General features: G+C 35.3%; 1 protein-coding gene across 4 annotated transcripts in view; it reads left to right on the top strand.

The window, feature by feature from the left end:
* NCKAP1 (NCK associated protein 1) overlaps positions 1 to 22,952 on the top strand; it is a 122,794-nt gene that overhangs the window by 9,691 nt on the left and 90,151 nt on the right. For 2 of the 4 annotated variants that reach the window (XM_053596670.1, XM_053596671.1), the window contains exons 2-3: positions 12,552 to 12,569; positions 13,645 to 13,755. In XM_053596670.1, coding sequence (XP_053452645.1) covers positions 12,552 to 12,569; positions 13,645 to 13,755 — 129 coding nt within the window. The remainder of the gene's footprint in view (positions 1 to 12,551; positions 12,570 to 13,644; positions 13,756 to 22,952) is intronic. The other 2 variants (XM_053596673.1, XM_053596672.1) reach the window with 1 other exon arrangement.

Raw genomic sequence — 22,952 nt, 5'->3', positions numbered from 1 at the left:
CTAAAACTAAACAGATTCATTCTTTCAAACGTTCTTAGACCAATTATCCAATAATAATAGTGCATAGTAGAAAAAAAAAAGTTTCATGAACTGCTGTTTATTGAGACTTTAATGCATGCTAAGTGTTTTGTATTTTTTTATTTTCTTTATCTTTAGATCATTAATGGAGTTACCTTTTTTTTTTAGAGACAGAGTCTCACTTTGTCACCCTTGGTAGAATGCCGTGGCGTCACAGCTCACAGCAACCTCCAGCTCTTGGGCTTAGGCGATTCTTTTGCCTCAGCCTCTCTAGTAGCTGGGACTATAATAGGCACCCACCACAACGCCTGGCTAGGAGGTACCTATTTTATAGATAAGTACATTGAATTTTGGAGTGGTTAAGTAATTTACCCGGTTTACTTTTTTTTCAAAGGTAAAAATTTAGATGGGCACCTTCATTTCTTAACCCTTAAGTCTGGGCTCTTAATTATTTTTGCCATTAGATTTCCCTTTTTTTTTTTTTTTGAGACAGTCTCATTTTGTCACCCTTGGTAGAGTGCTGTGGCGTCATAGCTCACAACAACTTCAAACTCTTGGGCTTAAGTGTTTCTCTTGCCTCAGCCTTCCAGGTGGCTGGGACTGTAGGCACCTGCCACAATCTCACCTTTTTTTTTTTTTTAAAGAGTCGAGGTCTTGCTGTGGCTCAGGTTGGTCTCGAATCCATGAGCTCAGGCAGTCCACCTGTCTCAGCCTCCCAGAGTGCTAGGATCATAGGCATGAGCCTCTGTACTCTGTCTTCCCATGTTTTTTTTTTTTTTTGTTTGTTTGTTTTAAAATATATTCTTGTGAGTTTAATTATCTGTGCCCAAATTCAGTTCAACCTCCCCACCCCCAATTTTTTTTTTTTTTTTTTTTGACATGGAGTCTCACTCTGTTGACCCAGGGGCTAGAGTGCTGAATTGTATGGCTTACTGTAACTTCAAATTCCTGGGCTCAGGCAATCCTCTTGCTCCAGCCTCCAAAGTAGCTGGAACTACAGGTGTGCATCACCATGCCCAGCTAGTTCTTCTATTTTTGGTAGAGGTGGGGGTCTTACTCTTGCTTAGGCTTTTCTCCTGAGTTCAAGCAATCCAGCTGCCTCCCAGAGTGCTAGTGCTAACTAGGAGTATAGGTGTGAGCTGTTTTGCCAGGCCACATTTCCAGACTTTAGTGAAATTTTTATGTTAGAGATTTCTTCAGAAAACCTTCCTGTGGAAGATACATATAACTCAATTTTCAAGCACACAATAACTTTATTATTATTATTTATTAAATCATAACTTTGTACATTGCCTTATGGGGTTCAGGGTACTGCTTTGATATACAGTGTGAAATGCTTACATTGAACTAAGTAATATCCATCACAATTATACTCATTTCTTAATAGTTTTGAAATGTAACATTGCCACACAAAAACTTTAAAGAAATAGCTTTAAAAATCAGCACATTGTACCCCACATATGCATGAATGTATTCATGATCTATGTGTATTTGACTTAATAAAAAAAAGAAATATGCAATTGTATGATAGAAATAATATCCCTTTTTACTATAGAGTACTTACAAAATTTGAAAAGACCATTCAGATCATGTTATACCAGAGTGATAAATTTTTTTTTTTTTGAGAGTTTCATTTTGTCCTCGGTAGAGTGCTGTGGCGACTTAGCTCACAGCAACCTCAAACTCTTGGGCTCAAGCTATTCTCTTGCCTCAGACTCCCAAGTACCTGGGGCTACAGACACCCACCACGGTGCCCGGCTGTTTTTTTGGGGGGTGGGATCTCTTGCTCTGGCTGGTCTCGAACCCCTGAGCTCAGGCAATCCACCCGCCTCGGGCTCCCAGAGTGCTAGGATTATAGGCGTGAATCACTGTGCCAAGCCCCAGAGTGATTATTAATAAAAGACTTCTGTTTGGCTTTGTAATGTATTAAAATGAGAAATAATTTAGAATTAGGAACTTAAAAATTCAGTTTATTCAACCTTCTTTTGAGAAATATATTTTGTATTTATTGTTCATGCTAAAAGTATTTTTCCTTTACAATTATTTCTAAAATTTAGTCCCTGACACATTTGAAAATGTATACACTGAACATATTAACCATATAAATAATACTAAAGAAAATAAACAGGAAATTTTGATTAAACTGAGGAAAGGAATATACATTGACCCTTGGACTGTGTGAGTGGTTTGGTGCCCTTAACTCCACCCCAACACAGTTGAAAATTTGTGTATAGCATTTGACTTCTTGAGAACTTAAATATAATAGCCTACTGTTAACCAGGATCCTTTAACTGATATCATAGTTGATTAACATATATTTTGTATACGTATTGTATACTGTATTATAATAAAATAAGCTAGAGTAAGGAAAATGTTACCAAGAAAATCATAAGTAAGAGAAAATATGTTTACTATTCATTAAGTGGAAGTGGATCATCATAAAGGTCTTTTTTTATTTTTTGCTTTTTTATTATTATTAAATCATAGCTGTGTACATTAATGCGATCATGGGGCACCGTACACTGTTTTTATAGACCGTTTGACACATTTTCATCACTGGTTAACATAGCCTTCCTGGCATTTTCTTAGTTATTGTGTTAAGACATTCACACTCTACATTTACTAAGTTTCACATGTACCCTTGTAAGATGCACTGCAGGTGTAATCCCACCAATCACCCTCCCTCCGTTCTTCATCCTGCGCAGTGCCTGTAGCTTAGTGGTAGGGCACAGGCCATAAAAACAAGAGCTGGGGGGTTCGAACCTGTCCTGGGCCTGCTAAAACAACAGTGACAACTGCAACAACAATAACAAAAACAAAATAGCCAGTGTTGTGGCAGGTGCCTATAGTCCCAGCTACTTGGGAGGCTGAAGCAAGAGAATCGCTAAAGCCCAAGAGTTTGAGGTTGCTGTGAGCTGTGATGCTACGGCACTCTACCCAGGGTGACAGCTTGAGACTCTGTCTCAAAAAAAAAAAGATCTTCATCCTTGTCCTTTTCACATTGAGTGGGCTGAGGAGAAAGAAGAGGAGGAGTTGGTCTTGCTGTCTCTGGTGACAGAGGTAGAAGGAAATCATGTGTAACTAGCTGGACCCACAGTTCAAACCTGTGTTTTTTAAGGGCCAACTCTATGTAAAATGGAAAGGTAGGCAGGAACTAAAAGATAGTGAAATAGCCTTTATCTTCTTAATTTTAAAGAACATGCAATCAACTCTTCACTTGAAAATATCTTTTTTCATTTTATATTTTTATTTTTAAAGTGAAATGGTTACATTTTTTACACTGAATAACTTTGTAACATGATTGATAAAATTTGCACTTAAGAAAGCATAACCCATAAGTTTGTTTCTCTCTGCTTAGACTTTATAGCATTAGTAGTACTCCATTCTTGTTCCTAAGATGTGTTTTTGATCTACTGTTTTTAATATTGCATTTATTAGTAAATGTAGTGAAATCTTAATTTTGATACCATTAGGAATTTGCGATTCTTTTGGTAGATTTCAGTAAATTGTTTTTCTGACAATGATGAGACTATCTCCTAGTTAATCATTTCTTTAAATAGTATTGTACTGGAACATTTTAGGTAAATAAGTTAACAAACTTCATAAGTAGGGTTGTGTGTGTGCCAATTTCAAAGGAATCTCTGGCTTCTAGGGAGAGAACCTGAATCGGAAGATGCTTCCTTATTTGTAGCTGATTATTTTAACACCTGACAATAATAAAACTGCATTTTAAAAACTTTTGTTAAGCTGTTTCTTCCTTTTGTGAGCTGTTCCTTCAGTATTGAGGAACAATATTAGCTGTTCTAATATTGAGGTCTTTCTTTCTTGTTTCTCCTTTTTTTGAAGACAGGGTTTTGGTCTGTTACCTAGGCTGAAGGGTAGTAGCATGATAATAGCTCACTGCAACTTCTTACTCCTGTGCTTGAGTGATCCTCTTAACTTGGTCATTCATTCATTTATTCATTTACCTTTCCTTTCTCTTTCCTTCTTTCCTTTCTTCCCTTCCCTTTCCTTCCTTCCTTCCTTCCTTCTTCCTTCCCTCTCCTTTTCATTTATTCATTTACCCTTTCCTTTCTCTTTCCTTCTTCCCTTCCCTTCCCTTCCCCTCCCCCCTCCCTTTCTTTCCTTTCCTTTCTTTCCTTCCTTCTCTTTCTTTCCTTTCCTTCCTTCCTTTCTTTCCTTCCCTTCCTTCCTTCCTTCATTTGAGACAGAGTCTCACTACGTCACTCTCAATAGAGTGCTGTAGCGTCATTGCTTACAGCAACCTCAAGCTCTTGGGCTCAAGTGATTCCTTGCCTTAGCCTCCCATGTAGCTGGCCCACCACAATGCCCAGTTAATTTTGTTGCAGTTGTCATCATTGGTTAGCTGGCCTATCCTGGGTTCGAACCTGCCTTCTTTGGTGTATGTGGCTAGCCCCGTAAACACTGTGCTACAGGCGCTGAGCCTATACTCTTCATTAAATGTCTTCCTTGGCCTTGGAGAAATGTAAGTAAATTAAGATAAAGTACCTGTTGCCAAGAAAAGATTCCAGTCTGGGACAGATGGGGAAGAAAAATAGTGACATTTGTGCTTCATTGTGGAGTATGGAGCTTTAGCAGGGCATTAACAAGGGGTAGCCAGTTATTTCAGATTCTAGAACTTTTCTTCTGTAGAATACACAAACAGTTCTCAACTTACAATGATTCAACTTAAGGATTTTTCATCTTCATAATTTAGTAGAAAGCAATATGATACCCTTCAGTGATGCTGGGCAGCAGCAACAAGTCCCAAGTCAGCCAAAAGATGCATAGGGTAAACAACTGATACTGTGTAAGGTACTGTGTTACCAAGTGATTTTGCCCAACTGTAGGCTAATGTGTTTTTCAAGTAGGCTAGGTAAGTAGGCCAGTAGGTGTATTAAATGCATTTCAACATATGGTATTTTTAACTTAAGATGGGTTCTTCAGGATGTAACACCTTAGTAATCTGAGGATTATCTGTATAAGATACAAAATATAGTCATATATCTCATAAACTTAATAACTCACCTCATTAACTTTTTTTTTTTTTTTTGTAGAGACAGAGTCTCACTTTATCGCCCTTGGTAGAATGCTATGGCATCACACAGCTCAGAGCAACTTCCAACTCCTGGGCTTAGGCGATTCTCTTGTCTCAGCCTCCCGAGTAAGCTGGGACTACAGGCGCCTGCCACAACACCCAGCTATTTTTTTGTTGCAGTTTTGCCAGGACCCGGTTTGAACCCACCACCCTCAGTATATGTGGCCAGCACCCTACCCACTGAGCCATAGGCGCCGTCCCTCATGTACATATTTTTACTGTACTTTTTCTGTTTTGATACATTTAGGTACATAAATAACGTGTTATAATTGCTTACAGAATTCAGTACAGTAACATGCAGTACATGTTTGTATTGTAGGAGCAATAGGCTATATGCTATATAGGCTAGATGTGCAGTAGATGTAGTCTCTAGGTTTGTGTGAATACATTCTATGATGTGTAGTAGATGTAGTCTCTAGGTTTGTGTGAATACATTCTATGATGTGTAGTAGATGTAGTCTCTAGGTTTGTGTGAATACATTCTATGATGTGTAGTAGATGTAGTCTCTAGGTTTGTGTGAATACATTCTATGATGTGTAGTAGATGTAGTCTCTAGGTTTGTGTGAATACATTCTATGATGTGCAGTAGATGTAGTCTCTAGGTTTGTGTGAATACATTCTATGATGTGCAGTAGATGTAGTCTCTAGGTTTGTGTGAATACATTCTATGATGTGCAGTAGATGTAGTCTCTAGGTTTGTGTGAATACATTCTATGATGTGCAGTAGATGTAGTCTCTAGGTTTGTGTGAATACATTCTATGATGTTTCCACAATAACGAAATCATCAGATGGCATATTGATCAGAACTCCATTGTTTAGTGATGCGTGACTTGTATAAAATACTCTAGTAATGCTGTTCATGCAGGCGTATAATGCCTAAATTTTTCTAATCTTTTTCATACCTTTCAGATATTCTATGAGTTGAGAGTGCTAAATTCTGCATAAAGCTCTGATAATAGTTTTTCCCCCCTTTGGACAAGTTATTTAACCTTTCTGAGCTGTAGTTTAAATAAAGTGAGGAGATAAGTGGTTCTTAGCTTGGGATACATGATAGGATCATCTCAGAAGGTTTTTAAAAATATTGTCTCTGGATCCTGACCTGAACCTACTCAAAAAGAAAAAAACACTTGGTAGTTTTGATGTTAAAAACAAGTTCTTAATACCTTGAATTTTTTTTTTTGTTGTTGTTTTTTCTTAGAGACAGAGTCTCACTGTACCGCCCTCGGGTAGAGTGCTGTGGCGTCACAGCTCATAGCAACCTCCAACTCCTGGGCTTATGTGATTCTCTTGCCTCAGCCTCCCAAGCAGCTGGGACTACAGGCGCCTGCCACAACGCCCAGCTATTTTTTTTGTTGCAGTTTGGCCAGGGCTGGGTTTGAACCCGCCACCCTCGGTATATGGGGCTGGTGCCCTACTCACTGAGCCACAGGTGCTGCCTCATACCTCGAATATTTTTTCTCCTAATTATTCTTTGTAGTGATTGAAAATTGTTGTCTGGTTTAAAACTAAATTTCTGGAACTCTGCACATTGGCTCTCTACTGGCAAAACCAGCGCCATGTTACTTATTTGCTTTCAGCTTCTGTTAATGTTCCAGTCTATAGTTTTTGGTTTTCTAAGCCTGGCTAATCTTATTGATTCTAAGTCTTGTAAACTTAAATAGATATTCAAATTCTCTCATATTTGTAGAGAACTCCTTTATTAACCATATAAGCTAATAGAACAATTAAATGAATTAATACGTGTGAAGTATTAGCACAGTGTCTGGTAAAGGAGTAAAAAGTGAGTAAATTTTGGTTTTTATTGGCTTTGTGTCTGGGACTTTAACATAGTGGACAATTAATAAATGTGTATTTTTTTCTCTACTAAATCAAACTCTAGACCATCTTTAGGAAACTATTCTGTTTTACCCTCTGATATTATAGTTTGTTATCTACTTATAATATTTTAGAAATATATATTTTGATATATGATATATGTAGGGCGGCTCCTGTGGCTCAGTGGGTAGGGCACTGGCCCCATATACCAATGGTGGCCTGTTCAAACCTGGCCCCGGCCAAACTGCAACAACAACAAAAGTAGCCGGGCGTTCTGGCAGGTGCCTGTAGCCCCAGCTACTTGGGAGGCTAAGCCAAGAAGGTTCCCTAAGCCCAGGAGTTGGACTTTGCTGTGAGCTGTGACACCATGGCACTCTATCCAGGGAGATAAAAGTGAGGCTCTGTCTCCATAAAAAAGAAAAATATATATATGATATATGTCTTTATAAACTGAAATGAGCCTGTGTATCAGAAGCTGAAAAGAGTTTAAGGGCAACAGTGATATAAACATCATCTTATGAATTGAATAGTAATTAGTAATTCTCATTTGAATCACTAAATTTTATAATAAAGAATTTTAAAGTACATAATAGGTTAAAGTTTTTCTGAGTTCATGATTTTCCAAAAGCTTGTGCCTTGAGAACCATAACTATAATTTCTGTATCTTTAGATGTGCTATTACTGACTCTAATTAATACAATTACATTAATTTGAAAGCATTTCTAATAATTTCAGTATACTTTGCTATCAAGCCCCTCTTATTGTAAACTGTTAGTAGTGGATTGCTTTTTTTTTTAACCTTCCCAAGCTCAGGGGGATTTGCTAATTTAAAGCTGAGCGGCCAAAATACCAGTTGATACACAGGAGAAATAAAACTGGAAAATTAACCATTGACACTGGAATTTGAGGCTTGTTTTGCTTAATATATTTTTCAATATTTATTAATAATTTTCACACTGTATTTTCGTTATTTTGAAAATTAGAACATAAAAAAATAATAGTACAAATTGCTTTTATGTAGAACATAAAAAAATAATAGTACAAATTGCTTTTATGGTCCATAATCTCAGGTAATGTGTATTACTAGGTAATCTCAGATAATTAATACTTCCTGTAAGTAGTTATTAATTGCAATTTTTTGAAAACTCAGAAGGCTGGGTGTGGTAGTTTATATCCATAATCCTATCACTTTAGGAGGCTGAGGTGAGAGGATTGCTTGAGGCTAGGAGTTTGGGACTAGCTTGGACAACACATCTCTATAGCAGATAGCAAAATAAGCCATAGTGGTGTGCGCCTGTAGTCCTGACTTCTTGGGAGGCTGAGGCAAGAGGAGCCACTTGAGCCCAGGAGTTTGAGGTTGCAGTGAGCTATGATGATGCCACTACTCTCTAGCCTGGGCAATAGAGCAAGACTGGCTCAAAACAAAAAAAGAAAACTCGGGTGAATATTGTTCCTTTTATGCCTTCAATTTTACAAAATCTGCTTTAAAAGCATTTCTAATAATTTCAGTATACTTTGCTACCAACCCTCTTACTCCCAACTGTTAGCAGTGGATTGCTTTTTAAAATTTTTTTAACTTTGACTAATTATTGAATCAAAGTTAACTTTGATTATATTGGGTTTTTTTTTGTTTGTTTGTTTGTTTGTTTTTTGAGACAGAGTCTCACTATGTTGCCCTCGGTAGAGTGCTGTAGCGTCACAGCTCACAGCAACCTCCAATTTGTGGGCTTAGGCGATTCTCTTGCCTCAGCCTCCCGAGGAGCTGGGACTACAGGTGCCTGCCACAACGCCCAGCTATTTTTTTTGTTGTTGTTGTTGTTGCAGTTTTGGGTTGGGCGGAGTTTGAAACCACCACCCTACCCAGAGAGCCACAGGCACCGGCCTTAACTTTGATTATAAATTGATACGTATTTTGTATTTTTCTTTTCTTTGATAGGACTGGTTTATGTATCCTTACAAGTAGCATTCTCATTCTGACTTCTGGGACTTTTGTCATTTTTTAAAATTAATTTATTGTATGAAAATAGAATTTTATTCTGGGAGGCTGAGGCAAGTGGATTGCCTGAGCTCAGGAGTTGGAGACCAGCCTGAGACAGAGTAAGACCCTGTCTCAAAAAAAAAAAAAAAAAAAGTCAGATGTTGTGGCAGACACCCATGGTCCCAGCTACTCAGAAGGCTGTGGCAAGAGAATCGCTTGGGCGCAAAAGTTTGAGGTTGCTGTGAGATATGATAACATAGCACTCTACCGAGGGTAACAAAGTGAAACTCTCAAAAAAATTTAGAATTTTGTTCTTTAATATTTTGACAAAGGAATGTGTTTTATGGCTGAGTTCAACTAGAACTTAAAAAATAAAACTGAAGCCATGCCTGTAGTCCAGACTGAGGCAGGAGCATTACTTGAGCCCAGGGGTTTGAATCAGGTTAGGCTCCATAGCAAGAGTCTTGTCTCAAAAACATTAAAAATTAAAACTGATTGGACTGATCATGGAGCTCCAGTGGTACATTCCATTATTAGTGTACGGTACTTACATGATTGAACTGATCAGCTTTCTACTTTGATAGTAGTTACTCCATTAAAGTTTTAAGCAGCTATAAGGTATTCAACAAGGAGAGCATGTTTTTATACATTTGGGGGGAGGGTATGTATGTAAAATTACTATTTTTTTTAGAGAGGGAAGTCTCACTATGTTGTCTGGGGTGGATCCTCTTGTCTCAGTCTCCAGAGTAGCTGAGATGACAGGAGTCGGTCACCATTCCTCTTGGGGGTATATATATATTTTTAGATAAGCTTTTTTAGTGTTTTAGAATCAGATATGAATTTATATTTGGGTCCTGCCAGTTAGTAGTTATGAAACCTTGAGCAAGTCACTTAATTTCTCTGAAGCACCTTCTGGTGTGGTAATAACATTACATACTATATGTTTGTGAGAAAGTGGACTTGGAGATACTGAATTAGCAATTAATAATGACCTAGAATTGGTTTCATGGAAAATCTTATTCTGGTAATGGGAATTTTGTATGGCTATCCATGTATATAGGAAAGTTTTATTTTTTTTGAAAAAGAAATAAGTATGTGGAACTTACTAAATGCTTAAGTGCCAGGCACTAAAATAAGCGCTTTACATGTATTTTATCTTTTAAAAAATCTTAATAAGGTATCCTGTGAAGTAGGTAATAATAATATCCTCAATTTATGGATTAGGTAACTGAGGCTCAGAGGTTAAGTGAATTCCTTAAGGGTTATATAGGCTGTGATCCACTTGACTCAAGAGACAGGGTTTGCAATTATGTTTTTTTTTGTGTGTGTGTGTGGTTTTTGGCCAGGGCTGGGTTTGAACCCGCCACCTCCGGCATATGGGACCGGCGCCCTACTCCTTGAGCCACAGGCGCCGCCCTACAATTATTATGTTTAAGTATGTCCTTTAACACCATTATAATTTTATCTACCACATTAAGTAGTCTTGACCTTTTTAAATTTAAAGATTGTAGTTAGAATATTCATGGAGAATCTAGTTCTAATTCTGAGAACCAGAATTTTTTTTTTTTTGAAACAGAGTCTCATTTTCTTGCCCTCTGTAGAGCGAAGTGAAAGTCACAGCTCACAGCAACCTCAACCTCCTGGGCTTACACGATTCTCTCGCCTCAGCCTCCCATGTAGCTGGGACAGGTGCCTACCACAATGCCCAGCTACTTTTTAGAGATGGGGTTTCGCTCTTGCTTGGGCTGGTCTCCAACTTGTGAGCTCAGGCAATCCACCCGCTTGGGCCTCCTAAGTACTGGGATGGCAAGCGTGAGCCACCACGCCTGGCCCTGACAACTATAAATTTAAGTATGTAAATGTTCAAATTAATTTTAGATTTTCTGGAATTTAGAATTACAGTATATTATACATTATGAAAACATGCTCAGCCAAGATAAAGTAAAACATAAGATATTGGGGGTAGTGTTTGTTTTAAAATTCTGTGGTTCATGTATAGTTTTCTTTCTGTCTAGTGAGCTAGCCTTTTAGTCAATCCTGTGAAAAAGTTTTTTTTTTTTTTTGTAGGGCTATAAAATGTGGGGATTTAGATGTAAATTTGCATTGTATTCACCTTTTCTTTTTTGGGGGGTGGAAAGGGGATAGAAGTGCTTGAGTCTTACTTAATTGAATTAGTAATTTGTTAAATCTTTTGATTTAGTCTTTGTGGAATGCCTTTCTGAAATGTATTAGTCTAAAATATTTTGATATCTGAGTATAGGAATGTATACATAGCTTTTTAAAATTTGTTACTTTAAAAGGTGAAAATTTTAAGAGTGTGGGAATAATTTTTTTTAATACTGTAGCTGTAATAGGAAGAGATAACAGTTTCAAGTGTTTCAACATTAGGCTGTGGATTTCTTTATCCTCACAAGGAAATTTTTTGAGTTAGGATAGGAAAGATGATTAAACTTTATAAACTGAGACTTCTAATTAGTTGGAATTAGAAGTCTATTTTAAATTGCACATGAACTTTATGATACCCTGTATGTGTGTAGAGATAAATACATGCACACACACATATATATATACACACACACAAACATTTCTTTAGTTGATTAAATTCTTACACAGCAAAACTTGTGATCTTGGGAAATGGGTATGAGCGTCTATCATGTTTATTGTTGATGGTCACTGTTACTGTTAGAATAGATAGCGGACTTTTTAAAGAATTAGAATATGGAAGACGATACATATGATAAGACTGAACATAATTTGGAATCACTTTAGAATTCCATACTACCTTAGGCATATTTATGAAATTGATTTTTATTATGTCATTGTAAGGAAGTGCTACTCTGTGGGCTGTTTCTGTTGTGCAAACTCTTGGTTATGTGGTTATTATTAGTTATATATATTTAGGAGAAGAAGATAAATTGCAAGGATAATTTACAGGAAGCAATATTCTAAGGAAATGATAGACTGCTCTAAGGAAAAGTCAGATATATTTTAATATTTATGATATTGAAATAGAATTTATGTAGTAGCCTTATCAGTCTGGTTAAAGGTTTGATATAAATTTCTTAAATTAACTTTGTTTTATCTAATTATGTTTGAGAATTAAGAGATTTCTTATTACATTCCTAATTCCATTTGGAAAATATAGGAAAGTTTACATTAATTTTTATACTTTGGCATGGTAGGAAGTTAGGTGATATTTGCAAGATAAATTTGAGCTGAAATGCAAAAGTCATTCAATAATGATTTAATTTTATTCTTGGCTACCGTATCTTTTTAAGGTATGTAAAATTTCACCGATGATTTTGCTACTGTTTTTATAGCTGCATGTAGTCTTTATTTTCCTTCTTTCTATTTTCAATAGCATCATTTTAAGTTCATTTAGAAAGAGCACCAAAAAACTGACATGGTTGTACACGTACACAGTAGTCTTTAAATATATATAAGTAATATAAACTCTATAACTATTGTATGCTAAAACTCACTACTTAGAATACCTTTAAAATTGTAGCACCATACAGTTCTAAGCTTGTTTTGTTATTCATAGTCTGCAGTGCATAAGTTTTCTACTGAAACGTATGTCATAGTTTGACAATCATGTTTACACGTAATTTTCTCTCTTTTTATTACAATGCTTCCCCAGCAAGGACAAGTTTGGAAGGTTTGCAAAGCTTTTCACCTTCCCTCTGCCCGCTTGCCCGCTTTCAGATCAGTTTCATGTTTCATAACTTCTCTTTCTGCGATCCACAACATAGCCTTAGTAAACAGTAGAAAAACTAAATTGCAATACTGTATTTCTTCACACATGGCAGACAGGTAGAACACTTCAAAGGACACATTCTTTTTAAAATGCAGTAAAAAGAAGTTAAATAGGAATTTTATAATTTTAGTAATTCCCTAAGAACATCTCACTAGCATGCAGGTAATTAAAATGTCACATAATGAAAGTAGTGGACAGTATTCAAGATTATAATCTGTGTTATAATAGTTTAGGTAAAAAATTATTTCTGCTGATACTCCTTGTTTACATTTGTATAGTGCTTTACAGTTTACTACTGAGACTGCTGTATTGCTGATGTGGTCAAAATGTAAACATTTCCATTTGTTCTGTGCTTATGAGATATAGAACAGATGTAGATTCATTGTTTGAAGTGTGGCTGGTATGATGGAAAACAGTGTTGTAACTTAAGATATTCAGAGGATTAGGCAGCACACTTAGCACCATAAAGATAATTTTAGCAGCTTCCAGTTCCTTTGAACTAGGGCTCTTGTACTAAAATATTTAAGGTGAATGGAGGAAAGAAAACATTTTGGAAAAGACATTTAAACATAAGCTTTTATTTTATAACACTTAGAAAGAAACATGTGTAGTACGCTACTGAATAATTAGTTTTGTAATAATTATTAGCTTCAGATGAATACAATCCTACCTCAAACCAAGAATTTTTTTTTCTTTTTCTTTCTTTTTTTTTTTTTTTTAGGTTTGAGCTTTTTCCTTCACTGCTGTTCTGCGCTAACTGCTTTGAAACTCTCCATGCATTTTTTTCAGTAGAAGAACATCTCTGTACTGTCTCCCATTGCATATTTCAGCTGTGACAATCCCTGCACCTTGCCTATTCATTTTATCACCTGCTCACCAAACAATAAATACCTCTTTAATTTCTAATTGCAGACTTGTTATTCTTGATTTTAGAAGAAGGATGCATTTCACTTTTTTTATTACTGTTGTTTTATAGGCATGCGGAGACCCCAAGGCAAAACCATCCTACCTTATTGACAAAAACCTGGAATCTGCTGTGAAATTCATAGTCAGAAAATTCCCTGCTGTAGAAACCCGCAACAACAATGTAAGTTATCTAAATTTTTCTATTACTTGATTTTGGCCATCTATTAGGAAAGCAGTAGGTAGCATAGGGCTTGTATTAGCTCTCATTCTTTGTATTTTGATATGTAGATTATATACATTGATTACGGGTTTTAGAGACAATATTCTTATCTCTTTGGGGAGAAATTAACTCCGTTACATTGCCATTTTATTACAGAAAATATTAGATCTTAATTTCTTATATACTTATTCCCTTTCAAGTTGCAGTAAAAGTAAAATAATAGATATGTATATATTCCAAATATTTGTATGACTACTGCGGTTGTTTTTGTACAGTCATAAACTTCTTTCGAAGTTAGTAAATTGTCTTCATAGATCTTTTATTGTTTTTAGTTACCTGTGTTTAGTTTTGATATCTGTCAAAATCATTTCTAAAAATTAAATAATATGAAAAGGTAATAGTGTTAGGATCTTTATTATTCCCATATTACTTTTCATGTGGGAAAGTTTTTTCTTAGTATAAAATATAGTCATATTCACAGTGTTTCTGATGTTTACATAGCTTTGTAATGACTTCTGTGAATAGCTAATTTTTGAAAATTAGTTATTTTTTGCCTTACTGTGGCCTTTTAAAAATATATTTTGTTGACTTAGAATCTTCCTGCATGTCTTCTTTTTAATTTTTTTGACATTTCCCTGTTACAATCCTTGCTTTCTCTTTTGCTTTATGTACACATTTATTCTAGAAATTTCCTGTTGCATATGATCTCTCTACTTTTGAGAAGCTCTGTTTAAAAGATAAAGTATTTTTTCTTAAAAAAGGTCTGTATTTGGGGGAGTACAATAGTAGGGATCTTGGTTTCATGAAAGATTTTGCTTTGAATTTGTATATTAAGACATCATAATTTATTCCTGATTAAAAAATAAGTGATTCAAACCTTGCACTTCTTAAGAACACTATTATTTGGTCAAGGTGTCTTTTAACCTGGTTATTGACATTGACTGACTGATCTGAGATTATACATTCACTGTAAATGAGAGATTTTACTATGGAAATTTGTCTACATTTCTTTTTCTCATGGCGCATTAAATCCTGTCATGAGCTCTTCAGAGAATCTTTGAAGTTTAATTTATATATGTGTTGACGTGTAAATTCACGTGTGAGAATAACCTTAGTTCCTGAATACTAAATCTTTTCATAGAAAAGTTGCAAGATCTAATTAAGTATATGAAACAGTACAGTTTTCTGGTAAAGGTTCAATTAAGAATCTTTGCTTTTCGGCGGCGCCTGTGGCTCAAAGGTGTAGGGCATTGGTCCCATATGCCAGAAGTGGTGGGTTCAAACCCAGCCTCGGCCAAAAACCACAAATAAATAAATAAATAAAATTTAAAAGCCTTTTAAAAAAAAGAAAGAATCTTTGCTTTTGATATGCTCTGCAATCTGTTAATAATGCTGTTGTTTTCTGTTTTTAAATGGTTTTCTCTTTTGAAGCACAAAACTGGTATTTTTAATGATAGCTTTATTGAGATATAATTCACATGCCATAAAATTTACCCACTTATAGTGTATAATTCAGTGGTTTTTAGTATATTCACAGAGTTGTGCATCCAGTATCACAATTTTAGAATATTTTTAGCATCCCTAAGAGAAAACCTATGCCTGTTAACAGTCCCTTCTGATTTCCTGCCAACATCCCTGACGTAGTCACACTAATCTTCTTTCTGTCTGTCTCTATGCTTATTATGTATATTTCATATCAAGGGAATCATATAATATTCTGAGACTGGCTTCTGTCATTTAGCATAATGTTGTCAAGGTTTATCCAACTGGTAGCATGTATCAATACTTCATTTCTTTTTATTGACAAATAATGTTCCATTGTATGAAAGTAATATGTTTTATTTATCCATTCATGTGTTGATGGAGATGTAGGTTGGTTCTACTTTTTAGGCTATCATGAATAATCGTACTATGAACATTTGTGTAAAGATTTTCTGTGATTATATTTTCATTTCTCTTGGTTAATATATACCTAGAAGTAGAATTGCTGGATCATGTGGTAATTCTGTGTTTAACCTATAAAGTTGATTGTATAGTGTTGTTGAAGTTATAACTACTTGTAGCATTTACTGTTTTGTTTGCAAGGCATGAGTTTTCTGGTATGGCCTTTACAACTATTCTGTGTAATGCTACTCTGTTGTTTTTTACCTGGTCAAGTACTGCGTACTTAGGTATTTGTGAAGTTTTGGGATAGCAGTTTTGATCTGAGACTACGAAAATTTGTGAGAGGTTCCTGGCCATCTTGGGTTTTTCATTAAAAGTGAGGGGTTTAGTTTTATTATTATTATTTAACTATGGAATAAGTTAATAAAGGTTTAAAGATTGGAAAAGATAGTAGCATTTGGGACTCACAGAGGAGGGTGCAAATTTCTATTTAGTGCCCTGTAGAAATAGTATTGATATGACTTTTTTCCTGCTTACTCTTATTCTTTGGGTTATTGTAAAAGAGCATGCTTACTTTATCTCAGTAATCATGGTTAGAAGTATTTTTACTATGATTTTTGTCTTATAAGTACTAATCTCAATTTCAGAAAAGGCTCAACAAAATAATTTTTTGAAGTTCCTAAAATAGATTCTTACAAAAAGGCTAATCTTATTGTGCATCCAGAAAATTGGTGATTTTTTTTTTATTGTTTCTTTAATAACTGCTCTTACCTTCATACTTTTTAATCCTGTTAGAAGCCTTGAGGATGTAGCTATCTGTTGTGCAACAAAGGAAATTAGTGCTAACTGATAGGAAGATTAGTACATAACATGGCTTCATCAGTGATGATGTTGGACTTTATTGAGGCATTTTTACTGATCTGTTCAGGGCCACTGTGATTAATTATAAACTGTTGTACTTCCAGTTTTAGATAAGGGAAAATCTGGGACCAAGGAATGATGGTTTATTTTATTTTTGTCCGGATTGTGATGTTGAACTAAATGCTCCCCATATGTTTTAAGACAGGCTGATTAAATAAAATTCAAAATGAATAAAGCCATACCAGTTTTATACTTATAGCAGTCACTTATTGTCTAATGTGTGCCAGGTCATGTGTTTTGGTAGATTTCTTTATTTAACTTTAAATTAAGCAAAGCATTTCTGACCTGAGAGTATCTGATTTAATATTATAGCTTTCTATTATTTTGAAAGTATAACCATCAAGTGGGAAATTTGTTTCTCATAGATTACTTATGAGTACAGAGAGGAAAATCTGTTATTTCACTGGATAAAGAAGAGAGTAAGACTCCTTTTTTAGTTTATTAACAGGTAAAAATTATTTTGCCAAGGAAATTCTAAAAGCAAGTGGTCAAGTGTATAAAAACTTTCCTTATGTAATTTTTTTCTAAAATTTTTAACTTAATTTTTTTTCCTATGTTGTATTTACATCTAAAAGCTAGTTTGTGTGTGTGTTTGTGTGTGTGTTTTAACAGTAAAAGTGTTACCTGGCAAAAGAGTGTTATTATGGGATTTGCTTATTATATGTTTTAGCATAAATTTTTGTGTTAGACTCAACTTAATGAGAAAAATGTTTTAAATTAACATCCTATGTGTAGATCTCTAAGTACCTATGAATTATTATTAGTGAGTGGAGTGCCATAAGAGTGATAAAAGGATTCTAGACTATGACACAGTCCCTTGTCAAAATAATTTTTTTGTTAAATCATAGCTGTGTACATTAGTGCAATCAAGGGGTATAATGTGCTGGTTTCATATACAATCTGAAATATTCTCATCAAACTGTTCAACGTAGCCTTCATGGCATTTTCTTAGTTATTGTATGTAGACATTTGTATTCTGCCTTTAGTAAGTTTCACCTGTACCCTTTCTAAGATTGTGGCCCCACCTTTTATTACCCTCCCTCCATCGTAACCTCCCCCCTCCCTTCCCCTTCCTTGGCCCTATAGCACAAGACTATGAGGAAAGGGCCTTGTCAAAATAATTTATGTTTCCAAACTAGGTTAGAAAAATATGCTGTAGATTCTCTTCTCATGGAGCTTCACAATAATATACGATCTTATGTAAAAAAATTGTATTTTTTATGTAAGTAACTTATAAAGGCACTCAAGGGAAGATAATGCAACTTTTAAGTGTCATGATGAGCCGTAGAATTGTTTGAGACCTAATATTAGACTAGTCTGTTTTGTTTTGGCAGTTTTTGGCCAGGGCTGGGTTTGAACACGCCGCCTCCGGCATATGGGGCTGGTGTCCTACCCCTTTAAGCCACAAGCACCACACTTAGAGTCTGTTTTTAAACACCTTTTTATCTCTAATGCCTGATATGTAAGAGGCACTAAATACAAAATAAAATTGACGAATGAATTAAGCTATTAGTACACTTTAACTTAGCTAGCTTTCCCTTGTATTCAGACATTGTCTTATTAGATTTATATCAGGACTGAAATTTACTGAAACTTTTTTGGTTACTTAGTTGATTTTAGCTAAAAAATATTGTACTTTGTGGTAGAGTTATACCAATATGTCTTATTACTGAAAGTAACCCAGAAAAGAGCACAAGTCCCTGCTTCTACACTTGATCTTAGCCAAAAGGCTGATAAGCAATGGAGTCCTCGCTTCTAAGAACACAAATGTGTTTTAGGAGTGGGGTGGTAGAATTTTGGGGATGGGTGTAGGCAGTCTCTTGACCTTATGTACTGTGGTTTGGTAAGGACTTAGAAGGAAATGGTTAAGGGAATGTAATTCCTTCCTAGCCAGTTTTTTTTTTTCTTTTCTTTCTTTATTTTTTTAATTGTTAAATCATAGCTGTGTACACCTAGCCAGTTTTTAAGAGGGCTTCCATTATGATAGTAATATGCTAGTTGAGAGTAAGGGTCATTATGAAAGTTTTGAGGTATACAGAAATCAAGAAACTTAAAATCTGTATGGATGGAAACAAATGAAGACCTCCCTGCAACACTGATAAGCTGAGCAAGTTGAAACTTGCATGGGTTACTCAGAAAGGATGCTGTTGACTGTGTTTCTTGGAAGTGAATTGATGGACCATAAAACAGTCTTGTCTCAAACTTTCATAGTGACCCATATATGCACTTTGGAGTGAATAAGCCAGCATTTGAGTCTTTCCACTTATTAGTTGAATGAGTTGAAGCAAATCTTTTACCATCTTAAGGCATCATTGTTTTTATCTCTAAAATGGTGATAATACCAGTCTCCAGGTGTGGTTCAGTGTCTCCTAAAACACTTGGTACAGTGTGTGACAAATTACTTTTGAAGAGTGGAAGCTGTTACTTAAATTTCCTCTTTAACTTCATTGGTTTTTCTCCTGGCTACCCTTTAAATGGGGGTATTTCTAAATGACCTTTTTTCCCCTTGTAGTAAATATGTATGAAGACATTTACTTCTATGGCTTCAGCTGAGTGAATATACCATTTGTCATCTTCTGTGCTCTAGATATGAATTCCAGCTACTCTTTGGACATTCTACAATTAAATAACAAAGTTTGTATCCAATATTGAACACTAATGGATTTTCTCCATTTTGTTTCTTTTGTATTCTCTCCCTTGAGCCATTACCATCCATCTACTTGATTAATTAAACTAGAACTTTCAGAATTCCCTTTGGCTTTTTTTTTTTTTTTTTTTTTTTTTGAGACAGTCTTGCTTTGTTGCCCAAGCTGGAGTGCAGTGGGGCAATCATAGCTCATGGTAACCTCAAACTCCTGTGCTCTAGCAATCCTCCTGTCTCACCCAAGTCCAGGCACATACCATCAGACCCTACTAATTTTTGTTGTTTATAGAGATGGGTCTTGCTGTTTTCCTCACACTCATCTTGAACTCCTGGCCTCAAGCTGTCCTTTTGCCTTGGTCTCCCAGAGTTCTGTGATTACAGGCATGAGCCACAGTGCTGGCCCCCTTTGACTTTTATAAAATATCATTTAGTCATTTAGGGCTTCTCAGTTTCAATAGTATAATGTCATTTGAATTTATTCCCTTTGGATCTGTGTCTTTTGCTGGTGCAAATGCCGTCATAATTCAGACAATGATTTTCATGCCTCCCAGTTGTCCTCCCTTCCTTTCTCACTCTGGGTTCCACCAGAAGAAGCAGAACAAAACAATAAACAATCTTTATGTGTGATACCTTACATCTCTGTCTCTTGGACTGTGCATTCATCTTTAAATCCCTGCTGGCTGGGATGTAGTAGGCCAACAAGTAAGACTTTGGTTTAAAAGGAATCTTGTTTTTGTGCAATACTATAACTGGGAGTTGTGGCAGTCTACTTCATTATGAGTAAATCTGTCTATATGTGGATCCTAGTAAAAACTTGAAGGAATATTTGGGGTTGACCAGTTAGACATTGCCAAAATTTAAAGAATTTTAAATCAATGGGAATTAACTAAAGTGTAAGTATTCCTTTAGAAAGGTATCATCCATAGTTATTTGTTAATACCTCTTCCACATGTAAAAGACTTTAATTCTAGCTTTAATAAACAATAAAAGAACCCCTTAGTAGAAGATGCAGGTAAGATTTGCTTTGATATATTTGGAAAGTAATTGCAATAGGTCAGATGCAGACAGGGAATTCCATCAACACTGATGACCTACCTAAACTGATTTAAATGTTTTATTTTTAATTTTTATCAAAAGAACATGAATAAATATAATGAATTAAATAGTCCAGAAGAATTTAGGATGTAAAGTAAATATCTTCTTCTCTACTTTTCCCACCCCAGGAATATTCCTTGGGGGAACTTCTGTTTTTACTGCCAGGACTATAACAAATATGCCCATTCCCTTATATCTTCATTTACCAACTTCAGACAATGTCTGCTCTTTCAGACAAAAGAGGATTTAGAAGGTTCAATTTCTTGTTGCTTACCCTCTCTCCTCTTCCCAATGTTTGATAGTTTTTTGTTAAGATTTTTGTATCATTGGTTTTTTCCTTTTTTAACTAAATAATATACTTCTCTATTTTTATATCCTCACCATTTGTTATTTATGCTTTTATTTTTATGTTGTCAAAAAGAAGCTTTAACAATTCTGACAATTTTAAGCAATTGACCATTTAAGAAAAGAGAATCCATTTCACTTAGATGCTAAATATTTTGTCTGTCTTAAAGTCTAAAGTATGGCAATGAAATGACGCAAAGTGAGTACTCAGGTCTTGAATAATTTTTAATTTTTAGAATCAACATTTAATGTAATCTTTGAACACTGTATGCTTATACATTTTAATTTGTTTCATAGTTATGAAACAAATTTCATGACTTTGTGAGATTATAGTTATGTGCGTTTACAGTATTCTTAGATTTATGCAGCCTAAGACTTATACCACCTCTGTCTGTGTGTGTATATAGATATATTCCCCAGCCCGCTCTTCTCTAACCCTCTGTCTCTGACTTTAGCCTGAATTGGTTTGTTGCCTGCTATGTAGTTTACCTATTATTGTCCTCAGTGTAATGGTTTTACCTGAGCTTTGACATTGATTTTTCATGAGTTTGAAAGTCCTCTAAAGTTTGATATGGAATTTGTGAATGAATTTTCAGTTTTTTTCATATTCTCAAAGGTGGTTCTTATACTTTCCAAACAAATCAATTTTTTTTGGAGACAGAGTCTCACTTTGTCGCCCTCGGTAGAGTACTGTTGCATCACAGCTCATAGCAATCTCAAAGCAGCCTCCCAAGTAGCTGGGACTACAGGTGCCCGCCACAATGCTCAGCTATTTTTATTTTTTGGGGTAGTTGTCGTTGTTTGGCAGGCCCGGGCTGAATTTGAACCCCCTGAGCTACAGGTGCCAAGTCCCAAACAAATCTATTTTAAAATGCCTTCTTTTCTATTCTCTTTGGGTTTAGCTACATGTGATTTCAAAACATTATTTTGTGTACACTGTATATTTTAGTCATGCTAAATTACATTTATAACCTCTTCCACTTAAAAATGCTTTTCGCTTTTCCTGGAAATGATATTGCAAATGAACAATATTCTGGGGTTTATAGCATAGCCTCCAAGTAATGCATTCCTGGCATCTGTAATCATTTTTCTGTCTTCAAATTTTTTAAAATTATGTCTTGCTTCTAGTGGTAGTTTTTCAGCTGTCTTTCAAACACTTGTGTCTTTTGGCTTCAGTGGTGATTTTGATGCCTTTCCTAGTAGCGGAGGACATTATGAGTACCTAATCACCTGTTGAACTTTAACTTTTGTTTCCTTGGTCGTTTCTTTGGGGCGAGTAGCCCCTTTTAGCTTTGTACCTTTTGAATACCTTTAGTAGGGTATCTTATTGTTTCTTCATGTCAAGTCTAGTACTACCTTTTGTCAGATCAAAAATTATTTGCCAAAATTCAAAATGAAAGACAGCAGAAGAAGCTACAATTGAGTAAATAACTGATATTTCAAGATACTTACTTTCCTTTATTTTTCGTTCTAGTACTATCTTGGCTAAGAATGTTGAAATAGGAACATCAATAGTCTGGCCAAGAGTATGCAGGGTACTAGACTGTGTTGTCATTATCTAGTCTAGGGTAGAATAACATGAGGATAATACATTTAATTGCCTTTGTTTTAAGGAGTGTTTTTTTTTGGGAGAGTTTGTGTATACTTTCATAGAACAAATAGCCCTAATTTCTTTGGCTGTAGGTTTTGTTTATGCCATTTTTACTATCTGGAATGTCTTCTCATACTCTTTCACTAGGCTGAATTCTTTTCTTTCAGGTCTGTGCATGTGTAGTACATGTCACCATTCAGAGATGCTTTTCCTGATCTTTTCAAATTAGGTTAATTGCTGCATGTGTTTGTTTCCATAGCACTCTGCATTGATCATTTATTTAAATCATTTATCGAGTGTCTTCTGTGAGCCAGGTACTATTGTAGCAGTTAACCAGCAGTTGAAGTTTCTTTTCCAGAAAAGTATTTCTGGAAAGAAAAGAGAGAGAGTTTTATTACAGCTTGTCCCTACACCTCTCTTTTGTTACTAATATGGCAAGCAACTTGAATGTTGAAGCGCATACCGAAGCTATTTCTAGCTTTGAAATCTGATAGACCTGGATTAGCATATAGTATATTGCTGTATTTGAAAAATTAGGATATATAAATGTACTTTAATTGAGAAATTGAAAAATTGGTCCAGAGATGGATGGTGGTGATACTTGTGCAGTAATGGAAATGTACTTAATGCCACTGACTGCACACTTAAAAATGGATAAGATGTTAAATTTTATGTCGT

Source organism: Nycticebus coucang, chromosome 7 (genome assembly GCF_027406575.1).
Source record: "Nycticebus coucang isolate mNycCou1 chromosome 7, mNycCou1.pri, whole genome shotgun sequence".
Taxonomy (NCBI): domain Eukaryota; kingdom Metazoa; phylum Chordata; class Mammalia; order Primates; family Lorisidae; genus Nycticebus; species Nycticebus coucang.
The sequence above is the reverse complement of the archived record's forward strand: the minus strand, read 5'-3'. Positions and strand labels throughout refer to the sequence as shown.